Source organism: Diadema antillarum, unplaced genomic scaffold (assembly GCF_040938485.1).
Source record: "Diadema antillarum isolate AM-2024a unplaced genomic scaffold, OU_Dant_1.0 seq00001684_RagTag, whole genome shotgun sequence".
Classification (NCBI taxonomy): domain Eukaryota; kingdom Metazoa; phylum Echinodermata; class Echinoidea; order Diadematoida; family Diadematidae; genus Diadema; species Diadema antillarum.
Window position 1 is genome coordinate 143,499 of NW_027272379.1, and position 18,666 is coordinate 162,164.

Genomic DNA, 18,666 nt, shown 5'->3' on the forward strand with positions numbered 1-18,666 from the left:
ACCTAGGCCAAGACGATCACAACCTGAAAAATAAAAAAATAGATTTTCTGGTGTGGTGGTGTTGCTCTCGCTCATGTTAAAGTCTGCATATCTTAAATTGAAATTTTACCCATTATGCTATGGCATAAAATAAATGTGTTGCTAAAAAAATTACGCTAAAAATGAATAAAAATGACTGTGTTGACAACCAACCAGAACTGTCTAGTCTAGATCTATACGGGAGTATACTGTAGTAGTAGCGCCCCCTAGCGGTTTCACCCTAACCCCCCTGTCTACAGGGGAGGTATAAAAGGGATTGCCTGTACGCGCATCCCTCAGTTGTGACCTGGAACCTGATTGAAAGACATACTGACTGAGCTACAAGACAAGTTACAGTTGCAACTCACCAGTAGTGCCGGTAAGTACTACCGTTACTACAACAGTGGCGTCACGGACAATTGTCCTACTTCCTGTGCCATTGTTTTCGTGGACATAGAGCCGCATTTTAGGCTGACTCCGCTGCCGCTATCATTTTCGCCAACAGGCGTTGCACTCCTATACCGCACCGATACGCGAAGGGTGGAGCACATGCGACGGAGCCGAGGCGAGAGCTCTTGGCAGCGCGAGGGAGCTTGGCGGTGTCCACGTTTGTCGATTGTTCCTGTGGTGTAACTCGTTTTGTGCTTGTTTTGTCTACTTGTCTTGGTGTAATCGTTTTCATTGGTAATTTTGCTTGTTGGGGAGGAGGAGTGTGTTGATTGTTTGAGTGACAGTGCGTGATTTGTAACATCTTGCACTAGACCAGGCCCACCTGTATTCAGGGAGCTCCAAATTCATTGAAATATCATCTTTTCTGATTGTTCTAGTTGCAAGCGTGTTTCGTTTGTTAGTTTGATTGTCGATGGTGTTTGCTGAAATTATTCTTCGGCGTGATTTCAGCTTGTGAGTGCGATTGTCATTGTTTGCGTGGTGCGTTTTTCTTTTTAAACGTGGTCCAGGTCTAGATCTCGGTCTAGCCCTGTATACGCGTTACGTGTATTTGCGTGGTGGTCGTCTGCGTGCTAGATCTACAGTTGTCATAATTGTTTCACGTGTTTCGTTCCACACGTGTGTCTCGGTGGCTTGGGTAGGTGGACCTCCCTTGCCCCATTCGTTGCGTGATATCACTGTATTCGTTGCGTGTTGTATCCCTGTGTATACCTGTGTGTCCCAGTTCAGGCGAGTTTTAACTTGCCTGATATTTCGCGCGATAGCGTTGACGGATAGCTCGTGTGTGCGGGGTGTATTCACTGCACTCGCTAGCCGTTCTGTCAAAGCTTCCAGTGTGTTCAGGCTCTGGCGTGCACAGTTCTCCACGTCCATCGTGTGTAAGGAGGGAGGGTATTTCCCTGCGGTGAGCTGCGCGCCTGTTGTGCTGGACCTCTCCGGCATCGCGTTCCCCTTTTAGTGTGTATTCGTATAGCGCGGCTATTCGTGTTCTTCTTCTGTTTTCTCTGTCGCGCCCTCTCCTACTTTTCGCGACCTGCGAGATTCGAAGCGCGATCACCTTCCTTTCTCGATCGCGTTTTCTATTGTCGCGCTCATTCTCTCCTTGTTTGTTGCGTCGACATTTTCACTTTCTGCTGTCATTCTGACTGTTCTTGCCACCTCTATTCTGCCCTTTCCATTGCTCTCCTCTTTCTCTCAAGCTGTTACTTGTGGAACGTTCGTGTTTTTCTATTTTCGCGGGAGTATTTTGCCCCGCGATTAGCGGCAGCGGAAGTCTGTGCTTTTCCCCACTTTTTGTGGGAGGTATCCCCCTTTACGTGAGGGAGTGCTACGTCCTTCTTTTCGATTGGGAAGGAGGGAGGAAGTTGGTGGGCACCATTCACTCCTCTTTGGTGAGGAGGGCCTGTCATTATTTTCTCCTTTACTTAGGAGGATTGGATTGCATTTCTCCTTTCGCTGTGCGGAATTGCAACCGTTTATACAATAATTTTTAATTGTTTGTGTGACTGTCCTTTGACTGGTGCTACAATTTGGCTCATTCATTCTGCATCATTTTGCGGTGCTGAAGGACATCATTCCGGTGAGTGCACTGTATCTGATACATTACTCCGTTAACTTTTGATTTGTTTGTTTGGACTATAGATTATTACTACTTGTTTTGAGTATCTGTAGTGTATAAACCTTCATGCTGTTACTGTCATTTTGGATTGCTTTGCAGATACGAAAATAGTTTTGTATCCGTAACCGCATCTGGCTTAGGCCTACTGCTCATGTGCTGGATTGCTGCTGTGTGTCGGGTGTGTCGCATACATTGATTGCGTGTTGTCCTTTTCACTGGTGCTGGTAAAGTTAATTGTGACTGATTGTTTTGCTTCTGCTTTTGTGTTTGTACGGTAACTTAAAGCGTAAAGAGATTGTGTTTTCATAAATATCTGTTTTCCTGCAAGCACAGATTTATTTCTCTAGCATTGCCATATTCTATTCTGGTTTTATATTTGTAGGTCCTAGACTCCTGAGTCTTACCCAAGTTGAGTTGTTACTGTGACCTCCCTATTTTTGTGATAATAAGGGAGGAGTGAGATCGGAACAGCTGTGATTATATTTCAAGTGTCATCAGGCAACAGAAACGAATTGTAATTTCCCATTTTAGGTTCGTAATTAGTAGCCATATATGTTTACAATTGTATCTGGTGTTTGTTTTGAATAGTATTTTGGTAGTGTTTGAGTAGTAAAAACTAAAGTGAGTAATAATTTGTGTGTCAAATGATGTGTCACTGATTATGATAATTACAGATTGTGGTAATTGGTATATCATTGGTCAGTACCAGTGAGTATATGTTCAAGGTCTTTTCTTCATTAGTACATGTTGATTTAGTTTAGTTATTGGTACCTGTTTTAAAACATATTCGTTGAGTGAATAGGTTGTTTGCATGGGTGCTAGTCATGGCGATGCCCATTAATTATTTATCCCGTAGTGAATTTGTACGTCTTGGATTGTCATTAACCCAAGTCAATGACATTTTGAAGCTCCGGAATGAGCATGGAAATGTCACTCAGGACTTGTTGGAGTCCTCTGACATCCCAGGGATCGAGGATCTCATCCCGAAATTTGTGTTCTGTCCGCAGTTAGAGCCTGAAGAGTCCTTACCTTCAGACACTGCGACTGCTGATCCCATTGAGACATCAAGGGGAGGAGTCCAGTCTTGGGGGACTTCCCCATACCCTTATGATGTATATCCTCCCCTCAGGGAGGGACAGCCAGGGAAGACCACTTCTTCCCAGGTCGGTCAGGCGCGCGCCGCAGTGAATAGTCACCATTCCGTGCAGCGTCGGATCCCACAAGATATCTGTTATGGGAAGTCATGCGAAGGTGGTGTTGGCTACGACACCTCGGCCTCCGACTCCCAAGAATGCGAGGGTGAAGGAGTGGGACGAGGGTTTCAGCGATGCGGTACCCCTAGGTGGAGGAGTGGGAATGATAGAGAGTACTCCGGGGATAGGGAGAATGCTCACTCCGTACCAAAGGAACGTGCACACTCGCGTACAGCGAGGTGGGATCATAGCGAGGCCCAGTGGGGTAGGCAGGAGGCGCGCCATCCTAGCCCGGTCAGGAGGAGTGAGTTTTCTGACTTCTCCGAGGGTAGGCAGGGAACGGACTTGTCTGACCACTGGAGCTACCAACCCCTCCCAAAGACTGTTACCTACGATGGAACAGGTAATTGGAGGGCGTTTTACCGCAAATTTGAGGCATTCGCGAATGCGAGAAACTGGAGCCCGGACCAGCGTTTAGATCAATTATGCTGGTGCCTGTTGGGGAAGGCGAGCAATTTCTTTGAGCTTCTGATGAGTCGCGAACCGGAGTTGAAATATTGCGAAGTCATGTATCGCTTTGCAAAACGGTTTGATAGTCAGGAGCCAGCGGAGGCAGCGCAATTAGAGTTCAGCACTGCCCGTCAAAGCGCGGAGGAATCTCTGTGCGAATGGGCAGATCGTTTGAACGAACTGGGAAGCCGCGCGTTTCCAGAACTCCCAGAGAGAGCGGTGCAGCAACAGCTGGTACTCCGTCTATGCCAGGGGTGTACTGACAAGGAGGCAGGGTGGTATGCCCTTGACCGACACCCCCTGAATGTAGACGACGCAGTGGAAGCCTTACGGTGGTATCAACACTCCCGTATAGCAGTGTATGGCAGGCCACGCCAAGTCAAGACCATGGCCCTCAACCCAGAAGATGAGGGAGAATCCCAGGACTGTAGGGTGGAAAATGCCCCCTTCCATTCAGGTCAAGGAGGTACACGAAATGGCCAACCTTTGCCCACAATGGAGCGCCGATTATCAAATTTAGAAGGCTCTGTTGAGCGACTGAGTAAGAGGTTGGATCGCCTAGCATCCATGGAAAACATACTGGGATCCATGGGAAGGAAGCTAGACAACTTGTCCTCCTTAGGAAAACAGTTGAATCAACAAATGGAGAGACAGAACCCCCGTAATTCTGGGGGAGCTCCAAACTCTCCAGGACAGCAACCCCTTTGCGTCCACTGTGGAAAGGAAGGGCATGTTGAAAGGAACTGCCCAAATATGTCCAGACCTAACAACAAGAAGGTGCCACTCAGGAAAACCGAGGAGTCAAACTCGTCGGGGTCGGAGGATTAGGCCCTGCTCCGACCTGCACAACTGAGGGCCAACCTTCCACTGATATCCAGTACAGTGCTGGAGATGAGGATGGCAGTAGCCAGCCTGAATTTATCCCAGTATTTCCTATATTGTCACCAGACAGAGAGGGAGTAAACCAGGTAGGCGATGCACCCTCTAGTCAGAAAGGAAATACAGGTCAGTCAAGAGATGAAGATAAATCCTGTGGGGTGAGTCCCTTGAGGGAGTTGGACCCTCAAACACCCCTAGATGAGGTGGCTGTATGCAAGGTGAGATCAACTCCCTTGTTTGCAGTACCTATAAAGGTAGGTAACCATTCTCTAAAGGCAGTGGTGGACACTGCGGCGGAAATATCAATCATATCCCACAAGGTGTATGAAAAGTTACAACCTTGTCCACAAAAGATCAGGGATGTGTTTATTTCCGCAGATGGCCGTGATTTGAGGATGCCAGGTATGATTGTAGACCCCATTCGGATCAAGCTAGGGGGTTGTGAGTTCTTGACGGAGGTTTATGTGGCCCCTATCGAAGGTGAAATGCTGTTGGGGTTAGATCTCCTCCGTAAGTATAGAATTATACTGCACCTACAACATTCACGGCTAGAAATTGGGAATGTTCAAATCCCAATGATGCATGGTGAACAGTCACCATATGGACGAGCTTCTTGCGTGTGCTTGTTGAAACGCGCAATCATCCCTCCAAACACCTTGAAGAGGATTACTGGTGTGATACACCAGCCAGAGAAAGATTTTGGGATTAAGTTTACCCAGGGTGTATGCGTGGCGGTATCCCACGCTACTTATGCAGTAAGGTGAAAGGGATGGGTTAGGCATAGATATCAGGGCCACCCCCTGTAAAGTGTTAACAGAGGTGTAACAAACCACCTCGATGCTTTCTCCTGTGATTGTGGAAGGTGGATTTATCACACCTTCCAGGTAGGGGTTTACCCTGCATAACTCCCCAGGATGCTGGGCGAGTAGCTTCCCTGGTGGTTAGGACACTAGGGAGGAGTATGTTTAAAAGGCGATGAGGAAGATCCCATCACCTTTCTTGGGTGTAAGAAGTACACCCATGCCTGTTTGGAGCTGATACAGCCCAATACCTGTAAAGAGAGTGGTGGCTGCCACCACTAGATATTAGTCCTATAACCTAATGGGAGGATCAGACCCCCACGCAAGTATAAAGTATAGTTTGTATAGGATTTTGTAGGATAAAAAAGATTTGGTTAGGTATCTGTTTGAAAACAAAATTAAAGGCATTTTTGGTTTTGGTGGCCAAAACAACATAATTGTTATGGTTCGCCAACTAAGTTTCTGTTGCATTCTATGCACGTATTTGTTTTAAGAATGTTTTCTTTGGCGGTTTTTATTTGTATATTGGTGTTCCTTGTAATAGGAACAGTCTTATATTTTGGGACTCGGGTCATCCCATGAGAGGGGTGTTTCCCTTATTTTAAGGTGTTGTTTTTAATGCTAGTTGGGGCTATAGGGTCTTTACTCCCTCCCAACATCAACGGTCCCTTGCACCTCCGCTCAGTACATGAGTGACCTAGGCGGTGGCCCGCTGAACTGCCCTCGGCAGACCCCCGAGGGCTGGTCAGATTGTGCATTCCCATGGGTGGGGCTCTGCGAGATCCCCGGTTGTGCGGGATTTGGGGGTTATAGTTGGGTCTTTGTTTTGGCCGGGGTTGATTTTTTTTTCTTATTATGCCCCTTGTTTTATAAAACGGGGGGGAATGTAGTAGTAGCGCCCCCTAGCGGTTTCACCCTAACCCCCCTGTCTACAGGGGAGGTATAAAAGGGATTGCCTGTACGCGCATCCCTCAGTTGTGACCTGGAACCTGATTGAAAGACATACTGACTGAGCTACAAGACAAGTTACAGTTGCAACTCACCAGTAGTGCCGGTAAGTACTACCGTTACTACAACAATACTGACTGATTCTCCTACTTGATTTAAATCAATAAGCACACAACACTCACACTCAACAGGGACAGGTCCCAATAACTTTGAACACTAAGAAGTAAATTTACACCATATACGGAACAGCCAGCACAATCCCAATCTCACACAAAAATGAAACTCATGCATTTACCCCCAGTATTGTAATACACGGATCAGTCAAGATCACACATGTATTGGCTACACCGATAACAATATGGTGGGACTATGAGAAATAATGACACGACACCCTAAATTCTTGTTACTTCAATGACAATGCTACCATTTCATCAAAGCCTTGTCGTAAACTTGAATACCTTGAACAGACTTCAAAGAGAAATGGGTACGATGGATGTCTGTACTCGATTAAACCGGTGCTAAGGGCTGAAAACGCAATTTGAATGAAAGATAGCGACATGGACAAAGTTGGTCTACATACCAGACATACCAGTCTCTTGTAAAAACTCCTTTGGCTATTTTTCGGCGGCAAAGCCGCAGTCAGGGTCTACAATCTGACTCTCTGTATAAAGTTCTGTGTGTGTTGGGGTGGGGGATCCGGCCATCAGGGGGGCATTTCATGAAGCGTTTTGGTCGGTTTTTTGTTTTTTGTTTTTTTGAAAAATTTGTCTAATTACTGCCTCTGGTTTTTTAGACGGCGCAGATTGGGGAAACTAAAAATCTATCGGGGGCCCTATCCCTAAACCTAACCCTAATCCTAACCATCAAACCCTAACCCTAACCCTAACCCTAACCCTAACCCCAACCCTAACCCTAACCATAACCATAACCATAACCAAAAACCCTAACCCAACGTTTTTCCCATAGGTTTAACACGCGCCATGCCCCAATCTGTGCCGTCTTAAAAAAAAAACGCAACCGGGGGGGGGGGGGGGTCACATTTTCACATGCGCCCCAAAAATGGAGTTCCGCGGCCCTTGACATAAAGTGAGCAAATTCCCTATGCCTAGGGCAATATATATATCACGCGAAGAGCAAAGGAAGACCCTTCTGATGCCATTTTATGTCTTTCGAAAGACACTAGACTCGCATTAAACAGTCACTTTGAAATCTCCGAACATTTAATTCACACTTCAGTCACATTGATGTTGTAATAACTGTAGGGCCTAACATGTGGCTTGCGTCAAGACCGCACACCCCAGAAATTTCGGACAATGCTTCTTACCTCTAATAGTTTCTCTAGTTAAAGTTGCTCTTTAGTTTCCAATATGTCTACCTTTATACACTTCAAGTCCAGGGGCGGATCTAGCTTTTTTCCAAGGAGGGGGTTTCAGGGGCTGAGCTGGGTATTGCGAGGGAGCGAAGCGATCAGCGGGGGGGGGGGGGGGGGGGGGGTGGGAGGGGGTATCCCCCTTTCACAGTTTTTAGGGTTTTAGGGTTTTCACATTTTTAGGGTTGCGTGCAGCTTGCGATTTTAAGCATACTTGCATGCTCTATTTTTTCTCTTTTTTTGCCCAAATAATTGGGGGGGGGGGAGGGGGGCTGCACACCGGAATTCCACACTCTTGTTTTTGTTTGTTTGTTTGTGTTGTTTTTGTTTTTGTTTTTGTTTTTTTTTTTGGGGGGGGGGCAAAATCTCGATGGGGGCACATTCATGTGACGGTGTGAGATCCTCGGCGAGGGTGCGAAGAGCCCGAGCGGGGGGGGGGGGGGGGGTGGGAGGGGTGATACCCCCTCCCACGGTTGGGACTTTTTGAAAAAACGGAGTACAAAAGTCGCGTTTGATAGAGCATTTTAAAGCAAATTTCTAGGGAATTAAACGGTGGAAAGATTCATTGCGAAGGACTATGATTTTAACATACGGGGGTACATTATTTTATGTGACGGTGTGAGATCCTCGGCGAGGGAGCGAAGCGTCCGAGCGGGGAGAGTGTGGGAGGGGAATACAGTATCCCTTCCCACGGTAAGGACTTTTGTAAAAACAGAGTATAAATGTCGCGTTTATAGAGCATTTAAATCAAATTTCTAGGGAATTAAACATAGAAAAAAATCACTGCGAAGGACTGTGATCATAACTTATGCAAACTATTCATTTTACTACAAGTACGGACAGAGCGAGCGAGCCACTCTCACTTTGCCATTCGTCTGAAATTATTCATTAAAAGCTAAAACGTATAATCGCAGCTTGTTCGAGCAACAAAAAAAAATATTCTTATATTACTAGAAAGCATAGAAGAAAAGGAAAAATGTAGGGTTTACTAAAGTTATGTTCTACGGGGCACACTCGAGGACGCGAGGCTACCATCTTGATATACACTAAATTTGCTCATAAGTAAATATTAGTGTATAGATATAATAATGTATATTGTTAATGTATTATAATTTTCAGTTATGAAATTGACAACTTTTAGACAAGAAAAGTGCCTTTATGTTCATGTTGGTCTTAAAATAATTGATTAATTATTTGTTGTTTGTTTGTGTGTTCTTTCTTCTTTTTTCTTGGCAGCCCAAGGAGGGGGTTTAAACCCCCGAACCCCCCCCCCCCCCCCCGTAGATCCGCCACTGAAGTCCCTGTATTGCGGGCCTGTATTAGTAAAAGTAACTGCAACATGTGGCTTGTGAGCCGTCTTAAACGGAATTGCTCATGCGGAACGCGAAAAAGGAGTCAATAAACCATAACGCTGCCCCCTGATGGTCGTTTTGTGAATGTGACTGATTCGCCTCCAAGGTAGAAAACAGACAAAACTTATATGAATTACATTTCCTAAATATGGCGGCGTGTTACTGTTTAACGACAGAACACCAATAAAATCAAAAGAAGAAGCTGATGATCAGACTGAAATGTCACTGGCCGCCATGATGAGTGGACGTGCACGAACACTATACGTACCCCAAGCCCTGACCCGGCAAAGCAACCCAAAGCCCCACACCCAAATTCTTCCAAACTTAAACTCTTATCTTTCTGCTGACAGAGTTTCTTAATTAGAACTTCCAAGAATCAGTCCGAAGTGTATAAACTCTATGATTGTAAATCAAACTAAGCTTTTAACAAAAACGGAAAATACACTATTGTTTATGGTCACCTCTCCCTCTAAGCAAGCCCATCAGACAGACCCCTTAAAAATCAAATAAAGACTGTATAATAGTCTCCTTCGATGAAGAATGCGAACGAGTAGGGACATTTACCTATTATATAGGGTGTGCTTCAACTGCCACAACTCTCATGTTGGCATGAATCAAGAGTTTGACAAAGCTTTTGACGAAGTTACAGGGTTGGACATTCAGAGAAATTGCTTAGACAACAAAAATATCTGCTGAACTACCATTATCTGTCAGGGGAGTTCCACCACTCTAATGCACTTATAGGGTAAACAAGTAAAATATATTTTTCTCCATAAAAAGGCCTAGCAAAATGTAATACAATCAACAATAAACAGTTCATCTCACGACATGAAGCTGCCATCTCTTTCACTCGTTGTTTAGTCAAATTTTGTTGTGGAATGTGATTATAGGCATCCAACCAGGCCCCTGGGAGCTAGTGGTGTTGGGGATGCACAGCACTCCTGACTTTATGGAGTCTGTAGATAGGGGACATAGCACCCTGTGAAAAATAAAAGTTGTGGGGGTGGGGAAGCACCCAAACTTATGTGTGCCCATAATTCTATTATCATCATGTAGGTTGTGACTATGTTAATGTATAGATATTATAGTTCAAGTTCAAGTTCAAGTTCGAATTTATTATTATCTATTGTAGTCTCAGAAAAAAATACTACATGATCAATTTAATTTATGTCGAATACAATAAAAAGGAATATCTATGGAACATTGACCGAGCCCACTGAAAGATATGGTTTTGTGTGTGTGTGTGTGTGTGTCTGTCTCTGTGTTTTAGTACATTTTCGTTATTGTAGCTGCGCATTCGGATTCTTATTACTGAGCACTGATCGCTGAATTTCCGTTAATTCTTAAATGCAAATGTTCCCTCAAAGGTGGAGATGGATGTGATGGTGGTGGTGCCTATGGTGGTGGTGGTGGTGGTGGTGGTGGTGTGTGTGTGTGTGGGGGGGGGGGGGGGTTCATCGTCTGATAACTCCTTAGTTTTCCACTGACTTAATTAATACACAGTGATAATACGTACATGCGGATATATATAACAAAAAATGACAGATACCACGATCAGCCATTCACATTGTGCCTGTATAATAGATTCATTTTTTTTCTCTTTTGGATTCAGAATTATCCACAGGGCATATGCCACCTAAAGTGCACACCAAATTGTTGAGTTTCAATTCTAAAAATTGGTAATATTCCCCGTGTGGGAGCGGGGATTCCCCCTTCTCTTTGGTCGTCTACCTCCATTGCCATGAATGTTTATTTTTCTTACTTTTAATTCTAAAATTTTCGAAATCTACCACCTGAAGTGCGCACTACGTCGCTGGATAGCAAATCTAAAAGTGCAAAAGTTCCCTCTAGTGGGAGGCAAAAAGAATCCTCTCTCTCTCTCTCTCCCCCCCCCCCCCCTCCCCCCTTCGATACACTTCCATGGCCTGATATGTAGCCCGGCACTACATGGTGGAAAAAAAAAACGCACCCGCAGAACAAGAAGTGATAGATAGCAAAATTACGTCATTCCCATTTTCGGAGATATCTGTTTTGTTACTTTTTTATTGAACATTTTCCAAATGTGCCGCTCAAAGTGCACACTAGATCACTGAATTTCAATTCTAGATTTGCTTAATTTCCCTCGTGTGGGAAACGGGATACCACCCTTCTTTTGTGTTCATTGTTATTATAGCACGGACTTATACACAGTGAAGACTCACATATTTTATATTTGGTATGCGAATTATAACAGACCACAATTTGCAACTGTATTTTAAGAATATGAAAATAGATAGAGTTGTAAGCACAAAATTCTAGGAGTAATTATAGATGAAAGATTATCGTGGAATTATCACATTGACCATATAAAGCCAGTATTATATCAAGAAACATAGGGGTTTTGTATAAATTACAGTATCTTCTTAGAAATGTCCTTAAAATGTCATACCATGTTCTGATTTCACCACATTTGTTACTGCAATATTGTATGGGGTTTCACTTTTAATAAGAATATTGATCGAATACACAAATTACAAAAACGGGGAGTACGTTTAATACCAATTCAACATATGCTTTCCCCAGTTTACCTCTGTTTTTAGAAACACAAATATTACCTATTCAAGATTTAATTTCATTAGAGTCTGCAATATTCATGTATAAACTTAAGAATAGTCTTCTTCCTGATGTATTCTCTGATTATTTTACCCTGTATAGTTCAATTCATGATTATAATACCAGAAATGCTCAGAATATCCATCTCCTATTAAATCGCACATCTTGTACGCAGTCATCAATATCTTACAAAGGTACTATTTTATGGAATAATTTGAATATAGTTTTCAGGATCTTGTACCGTAAGACAATTTAAAAGATTATATAAACAATATCTTTTTGATGCAATTAAGTTACAAGTTGATGAATAGTTAAATATGGAATTTTCTTCTTTTCTTTCGTATCTACACGTATCCGGGTTTTTTTTTTTTGGGGGGGGGATTGATTTCAAGTTGTGAATCTTATCGCATTTTGTATTTATGTTTGTTTCAATTCAATTACAAATGATTATAAATGATTACACATATTTACATCACGATATTTCTTAAGGGATCATTTTCAATAAGCCTACTTTGTGCTTCTCATGATTCCGCCACTATCATATTTGACACCATGTATTTTTGTTTGTCTGTTTGTTTTTAATGCAAAGTTTGTAAGCCAATTATGAGAGCGGAAATAAATGAAATGAAATGAAAACACACAAGAGGGGACAGATTCCATATTCGAGCTTAATATTCATTTCTTTGAATTACTTTTGTTTAATTGGAAAATTTACAAATTTTGCGCCAAAAAAAGTTTGCACCAGATCGTTTGATCTTAATAAAAATTTAAAAATCCATCGTGTGGCAGGGGACTTCCTCTCCCTCACCTTCGGTGATCGGACGTCCCCCTCCCCTGCCCCTTCTCCTCAAAAAGATTCCTGCATAAACAGCCATGCTTTGAATATTCGAGCCCTATTTTTCCCGCGCGAGGGTATATTTTGCCTTCGGTTTTTCCGCCCCCCTCCCCCCCCCCCCTCCCCCGCATTCAAGTGATGCCTGTAGAAACAATGTTGAAGAAACAAACTCTAAACCGCTTGTACATCTCATAATGCAGATCGGAAGAGGAAAATAATGAATTTCAGAATAAGAAGCGTACAACGAGACCACTGAAGACAGAGTCGAGGACCCGCCCACTTTGGTGTGACTTGTCCGATTAGTTTGGCTGTTTTCCCAAGATATTGAAGCCAATGTGTTTTTACGTGGAACACGCGCTACAACAATATTTAACCTTCTCTACCCTGCACTGCAGCTGTTACCATCTGAAAGTATTGTCATTGCCGGCTCTAGTGTGAAATCATCATCATGCCGGTAAGTATTTTATTCTTCCTATTGTCGTAATTGGCATGGAATTCATATTACTCTATTTTAGGCACTTGAGCAGAAACTTGACAATTCCGACTTCTGCCAAGCGAATGAGAGCTAGAATAGAATTCTACTATTGGTAGACTAGTCCCACACCTGGCATTCCACGTTTGTATTTTGTAGCTATGCTGTGAGGTTAGTGTGAGTGCAGTACGTACCACTGCCACTGGCACTGGCACTGCACTGCAGTCTGCAGGCCATTTTGACCGCCAAGTGAAGAGTAAGACTTATACATAGGATAGGCTATCTAGTCTAGTGCTGTAATATTCCATAGATGAAAAGTATTTAGAAGGAAACCAAAAATGTGCGACAGATCATCGATCTTGATCTTGTCACACAGAAATATATTAAGAATCCAGTCTAACACACTTTAGGTTAGACTCTAGTTATGGTGATGGTAAATTTATATTTGATTTTATTTCATTAAGATAGGGTTCTATATTCTATCAAAAAGATAAGTTATCTATCTTCTTTATTCGTGATACTAATATTCTGTTGCCTTCATTACACTAGAATTTCATTTGTAGGCATTTCTAAGTCATCTGTGGTCTTTCCTGCTCTTAACATTTGCTGTTTGCCACCAGTAAATTTATCTATCAGTCACTGGATTATATTCCACTCCATTGTTTGTCTCAAGGATTTGTTGCTGTTGTTGTTGTTTGATAACTATGAACTTTGAAGAAGTATTCATTGTAGCACCTCATGCAATAAGCCAGACAGGAATGGCTGATGTAGCAATGTCTCTGTTTTCTAATGTGTGTCATAATTTCTATTCACAGAAAACAAACAAACAAACAGACAAATATCATAACTATGAGCATGCCATACCTGAAATAGAAAAAAGCAAGTTTGAATCAGATCTAAATATACACAGCCCAGTCGCTGTACGTAGGTACATAGGAGCGCAGTGTACTTACAGCGTCTGGTCGGGCTAAATCAGATCATACCTTTAGGTAATGATGGGATGATGAAAATGTCCCTGACAGCATATTGGAATGTCATTGTTTTGCAACATTTATGTCAGATTAATTTTATTGTTACTGTCAACTTGTATATCAAACAGGAGATGTGAACAAGTGTTTGGGAATTTCAAAATGACTGTTCAATGATTTATTCTTCTTTCCCTCTACAGCCCAAAGGCAAGGTAGCAACCAAGGGACAAAAGCAGATTGCAACAGAAAATGCTGAAACACTAAAATTTTATAGCAACATCATGCTGGCAGCGTCTATCATATATGTGGTACTGAGGCTGCTATGGAGATATGAATCTTTCACCTGGTGGAACTGGGTAAGATTGTGTTTACATAATGTCAGTATGTATAATTCATGTGCCAGCAATCGCTATTTGTATCAAGGCTGGATGTGTATCACTGAAGTTTAACATGGATGTCACACAAAGAGAGGGTGTAGACTGTAAAATGCCATTGAATATACAGGTGTATTCCATCCATTATTAACTCACTGAAGACTGGTCCTGAGGATACCTTGGTAGGTGTCTATATGGAAAATGTGTGTTGTAGCAAAATCCACTTGTTTTTAATGAGTTAAAAGTGAACACATCATTTTAAAGACCCATTTATAGAACACATTGATGTAAAGGATCTCTCTACACTCTCTTCCATGTTCTAGAGTAATGTTATTTTGCAGGCCCAGACTGAGATATACATATACGTACTTTACAATAGGGAATTATGTATTGTTTGCTACTTGTAAATTTCTATTTGCTGTGTCTTTTCATATGTACACTTTCATAAAAGTACTGGATACATTGTATTACCATGGCACTTTGTGGACATCTGTAGCAAGTAGATGAATTCTTACTTGTAGATTAAAAAGGCACATGAAATGTGGATGAGTTAGAATCATTAAATACTAATTGTTATACAGAATTAAGTGAGAATCCAGAAGTCAGAGTTGATTCTCCAAATGTATTTAGATACAGAATAAAAACAGCAACCACATCTCAAACTTCTGTAAATCAAATAACACACACACCAAAGCTGAATGTCACATACTTAGAATATTTGTGAAGGGACACCATGTTTGCAAAGACAATGCAGAATATGTTCTTGAGTAGAAATAGTAACTAAAAATCTTCCCCCCATTTTGCCCATCCATTCTCTTTCTTCGTCAAGCTGTTCAATATTTGTTTTCTCCCTTTTGCAGCTTGTTTTAGCCTTTGCATCAGCAATTTACATTGGTTGTTATCACTTCATGAGCTCGATGGCCAAGCCGAAATATTCCGAGAAGGGGGCAGTTGTAGATGGGGGACTGGATCTCAACATGCAATCTGGAATGGGAGAGTAAGTTTTACTATTTCTTTATTTGCAGAATGTGAAATTATCTTAGATTGTATTTGCTACTTCATAGAGTTATTTGAGGCAGATTACGGGTGTTTGTTATTTTCATTACAATTTGAGCCCAAATCACTACTCAGGATGTAATTTTGAATATATTTAGATACATTAGCATTATTTCATTATGATTTGTTGAGAGTATAAGATGATATAACTTGGTCACTGTGATTTATTTTTTCTTTGAGTCATGGTTGTGCAATCTTGTCACAGTAAGGAAATTTGTATTGTGGTAAATATAGCATGTTTAATGCATGGAGTTGCTGATAAAAGTGAAGTGACTTATGAATCTATAGTGTGTTTAATTCTTTGCATTTCATTTCAAGACTTGGGCTGCAATATGTGAGCCCTCTCTTTATTTAAGAGTAATTTAGTCCTGAATGATTGGCCTTTGCTGACTTGGGCTGCAATATGTGAGCCCTCTCTTTATTTAAGAGTAATTTAGTCCTGAATGATTGGCCTTTGCTGACTTTCCTCTAAACTTTCATTCTCTACAGACACATCAAAGACATCATTCTGGTGACAGCAATTGTACAGGTTCTAGGGATATTCTCAGAATACTTCTGGCTGATATGGTTCGTCGTGCCTGGTCGAGCATTTTATCTCCTTTGGGTCAACATCCTGTCACCATGGATATTTGCACCACCCCCTGAAGTTGATGAAAAGAAGCAGAAGAAGATGGAGAGACGACAAAATAGAAGATTCTAAGTAGCTGTAGAGATTGTAGAGTATATCCTGTAGTTAGAAGTACTGTCATTGCAAAAGGGTCGTCAGGTTGGGGTATTTTGAGGCAGTCCCCAACTACAATGTACACGTAAATGAGAGGAAGTACATCCATTATTACATGTATAGCTTTGTGTGTCCCTGCATGAAAGAGAAAGACCAGATTGTGCCTCAACTTCATTAGAAGCCATGCATCTTTGGTATTAGACCAATATCTAGTACAAAACAAACCCTTCCATTTCCTCCCAATATATCATACAAGTTTAAGAACAACATCTGAAAGGTTACAACCAAACCATGTTTAACAAAGTGTAAAATACTTTCGAAAGATCATGTTTGGTTTTATATCTAGATGCTCATTCTAGGATTTTTCCTCTTGTTATTAGAAGGATAAGACAGCCGATATTTGCTTCACACTGGTGTTATTTGTAATGAAAAGAAATGTCTATTACCATCCACTTCAAATTTGTTCTGTGATAGCAGTCATGCCCTGAATAGAAACAAACAAAGAATCTTTGAAATTATCTTACTCCTTGCTGTTTACCAAACTTTTTCATTTGGAAGTAGTCTTTGTAACAGGAATCCACATCATCCTTTGCTGAAATCGTTCTGATATAAATTGTCATCGTCTTCTGTGTGAAGAGTCAAACTATTTTAGAGTAACATGTAATTCAGTCCTTTAAAATTAACCAAAGATCAACTTCAGTTCAAGGTAAGTCCAATGTACCCTTAGATGAAGCTGGGACAAAACCTTCTGTGTATTTGGATGAGTTGAGGTGAAGTTAAGGCACTGAAATTGAAAATATGAACAAATTATATCATACGTCTTACTTGAGTTGGTGAAGAGTATTGTAACTAACAGTTTGTTGGACACAAGAGGTTTCACATCTATAATGTTACCTTCAGATGCTGCCTTGGATTTTTGTTCTTCTGTACCATACTTTCTCCCAAATGCTGCAAACATTTGTATACTCATACCTCTCCTTCATCAAGCAGGCATTTGAACTATACAAAAAAACCCACTGAAACAAATAAAAAAAGAAATTGAGAAACAACAAGAGCACAGTAATTTCATGGTCATCATGCAGCTGGCGATTGGTCAACTAGGGCAAACACGTACTTTCATATTTTTCTGAAATTTCTTTCAAAAACTAACTTTCACTTCGTCCCCTGGGCTATGTTGAGAAAGGCCATGCATTATCACACAAATAGTACTATATTTCTTTGGGGTTAATGGCCCCAAAATAACAGGGTTATGGCCAAATGCCGTAATATAATAAAAAATTATGGAGTGAAATACAATGTACAATCTAACTTTATACAGTGATAAGTTGCAAACTTTAATACATTTCTCCAGTTTTCAATATATACTCAAGATTTTATGTAAATCCGATGTCAGTATAAGCTTCTGAAATGCTATTCTGTTGATTGCTAATCCTGCTTCAGTTGATAAGCCAAGAATTAACTACATATAATAAAATTTAGTAAGACATGGTGCATCCAGTAAATCTATTCAAGATTAATTGCAATAAGTCTTTGTGAAATGGTGTTGAGATCAGTGATCAAGGTCAACTTTTGAAATGTAACAATTTTGTGTTGATGCTTTAGAAATTGTATTGAACTAAGAGAAAGGAAAGAATGATACCTGGATTGTTATTTCTGATGTTAGAGTTCAAAATTCAAGGTCAAATGTATTGTTTATAGGACATAACTTTTGAAACATGAATTTGATCAGATTGGTTTAAGAAGTGAAATGGACACAGACTCAAATTTTAGGTGTCTTGTCTAGGAGGTCAGAGGTCAAAGGTTGTAGTGAAGTATTTGGGTGCATTTCACTTGATTAGCTTAGAAAATTGAACTCAGGCAGGTCAGACGGGTCAAATGTAACTCAGAGTGAGTGGATTGTGATGAATAGGTATACAGAGATATGTTTATTAGAGTGTATTGTAGAGTATCACTGGATATGTTGCATTTTGTTTGGAAAACTAGAGATATAGGGCAATATTTTGGTGTTATGTTGCAGGTTGAGAGTCATATATGAACTTTGCGCATGTATATGAAAATGATTGATTCTCAAAAATGACATGGCAGTAACTAGTTGTGGAGCTAAATTCTATCAAAATGGGACAAAAGTGTCTGTGGTTTGAGATGGTAGAAATTTGTGTCGATGAGAGAAATTATCAGCTGTTTGCTGTTAGGAATTGAAAAGACTCAGTCTTGCGTATATTGTACAAAGATTTTTTTTTTTTTTTTCAGACACGTTCTGTAAAATGAGTCTTCCTTGGAGATGAGAGCATTTACCACAAACAGGAAGACTTCAAAGCAACCAGAACCTCTGCAAGGTTCTTGTGGTGGTTTTCAAATGAGAGAAGAAGTCAGTGTCAAGCCAGCTGCTTCATTTCTATGCATATTCAGTGTAGCAGTAAAAGTAAGTTGCATACATTCCACTGGTAGTCAACCTTTAAGTTTCCACATCCAATTGTAGTTCAGTAATATTCCAACATGGTAAAGAAATGA

At 41.3% G+C, this 18,666-nt stretch overlaps 1 protein-coding gene across 1 annotated transcript; it reads left to right on the top strand.

The window, feature by feature from the left end:
• The first annotated feature begins 12,930 nt into the window (after nt 1-12,930).
• On the top strand, nt 12,931-17,615 carry LOC139711685 (transmembrane protein 208-like). Its single transcript, XM_071623544.1, has 4 exons — nt 12,931-13,018; nt 14,205-14,360; nt 15,239-15,375; nt 15,924-17,615. Exons 1-4 carry the CDS (start codon nt 13,013-13,015, stop codon nt 16,132-16,134), a joined length of 510 nt encoding a protein of 169 aa, XP_071479645.1. The 5' UTR covers nt 12,931-13,012; the 3' UTR covers nt 16,135-17,615.
• Nucleotides 17,616-18,666: the final 1,051 nt, after the last annotated feature.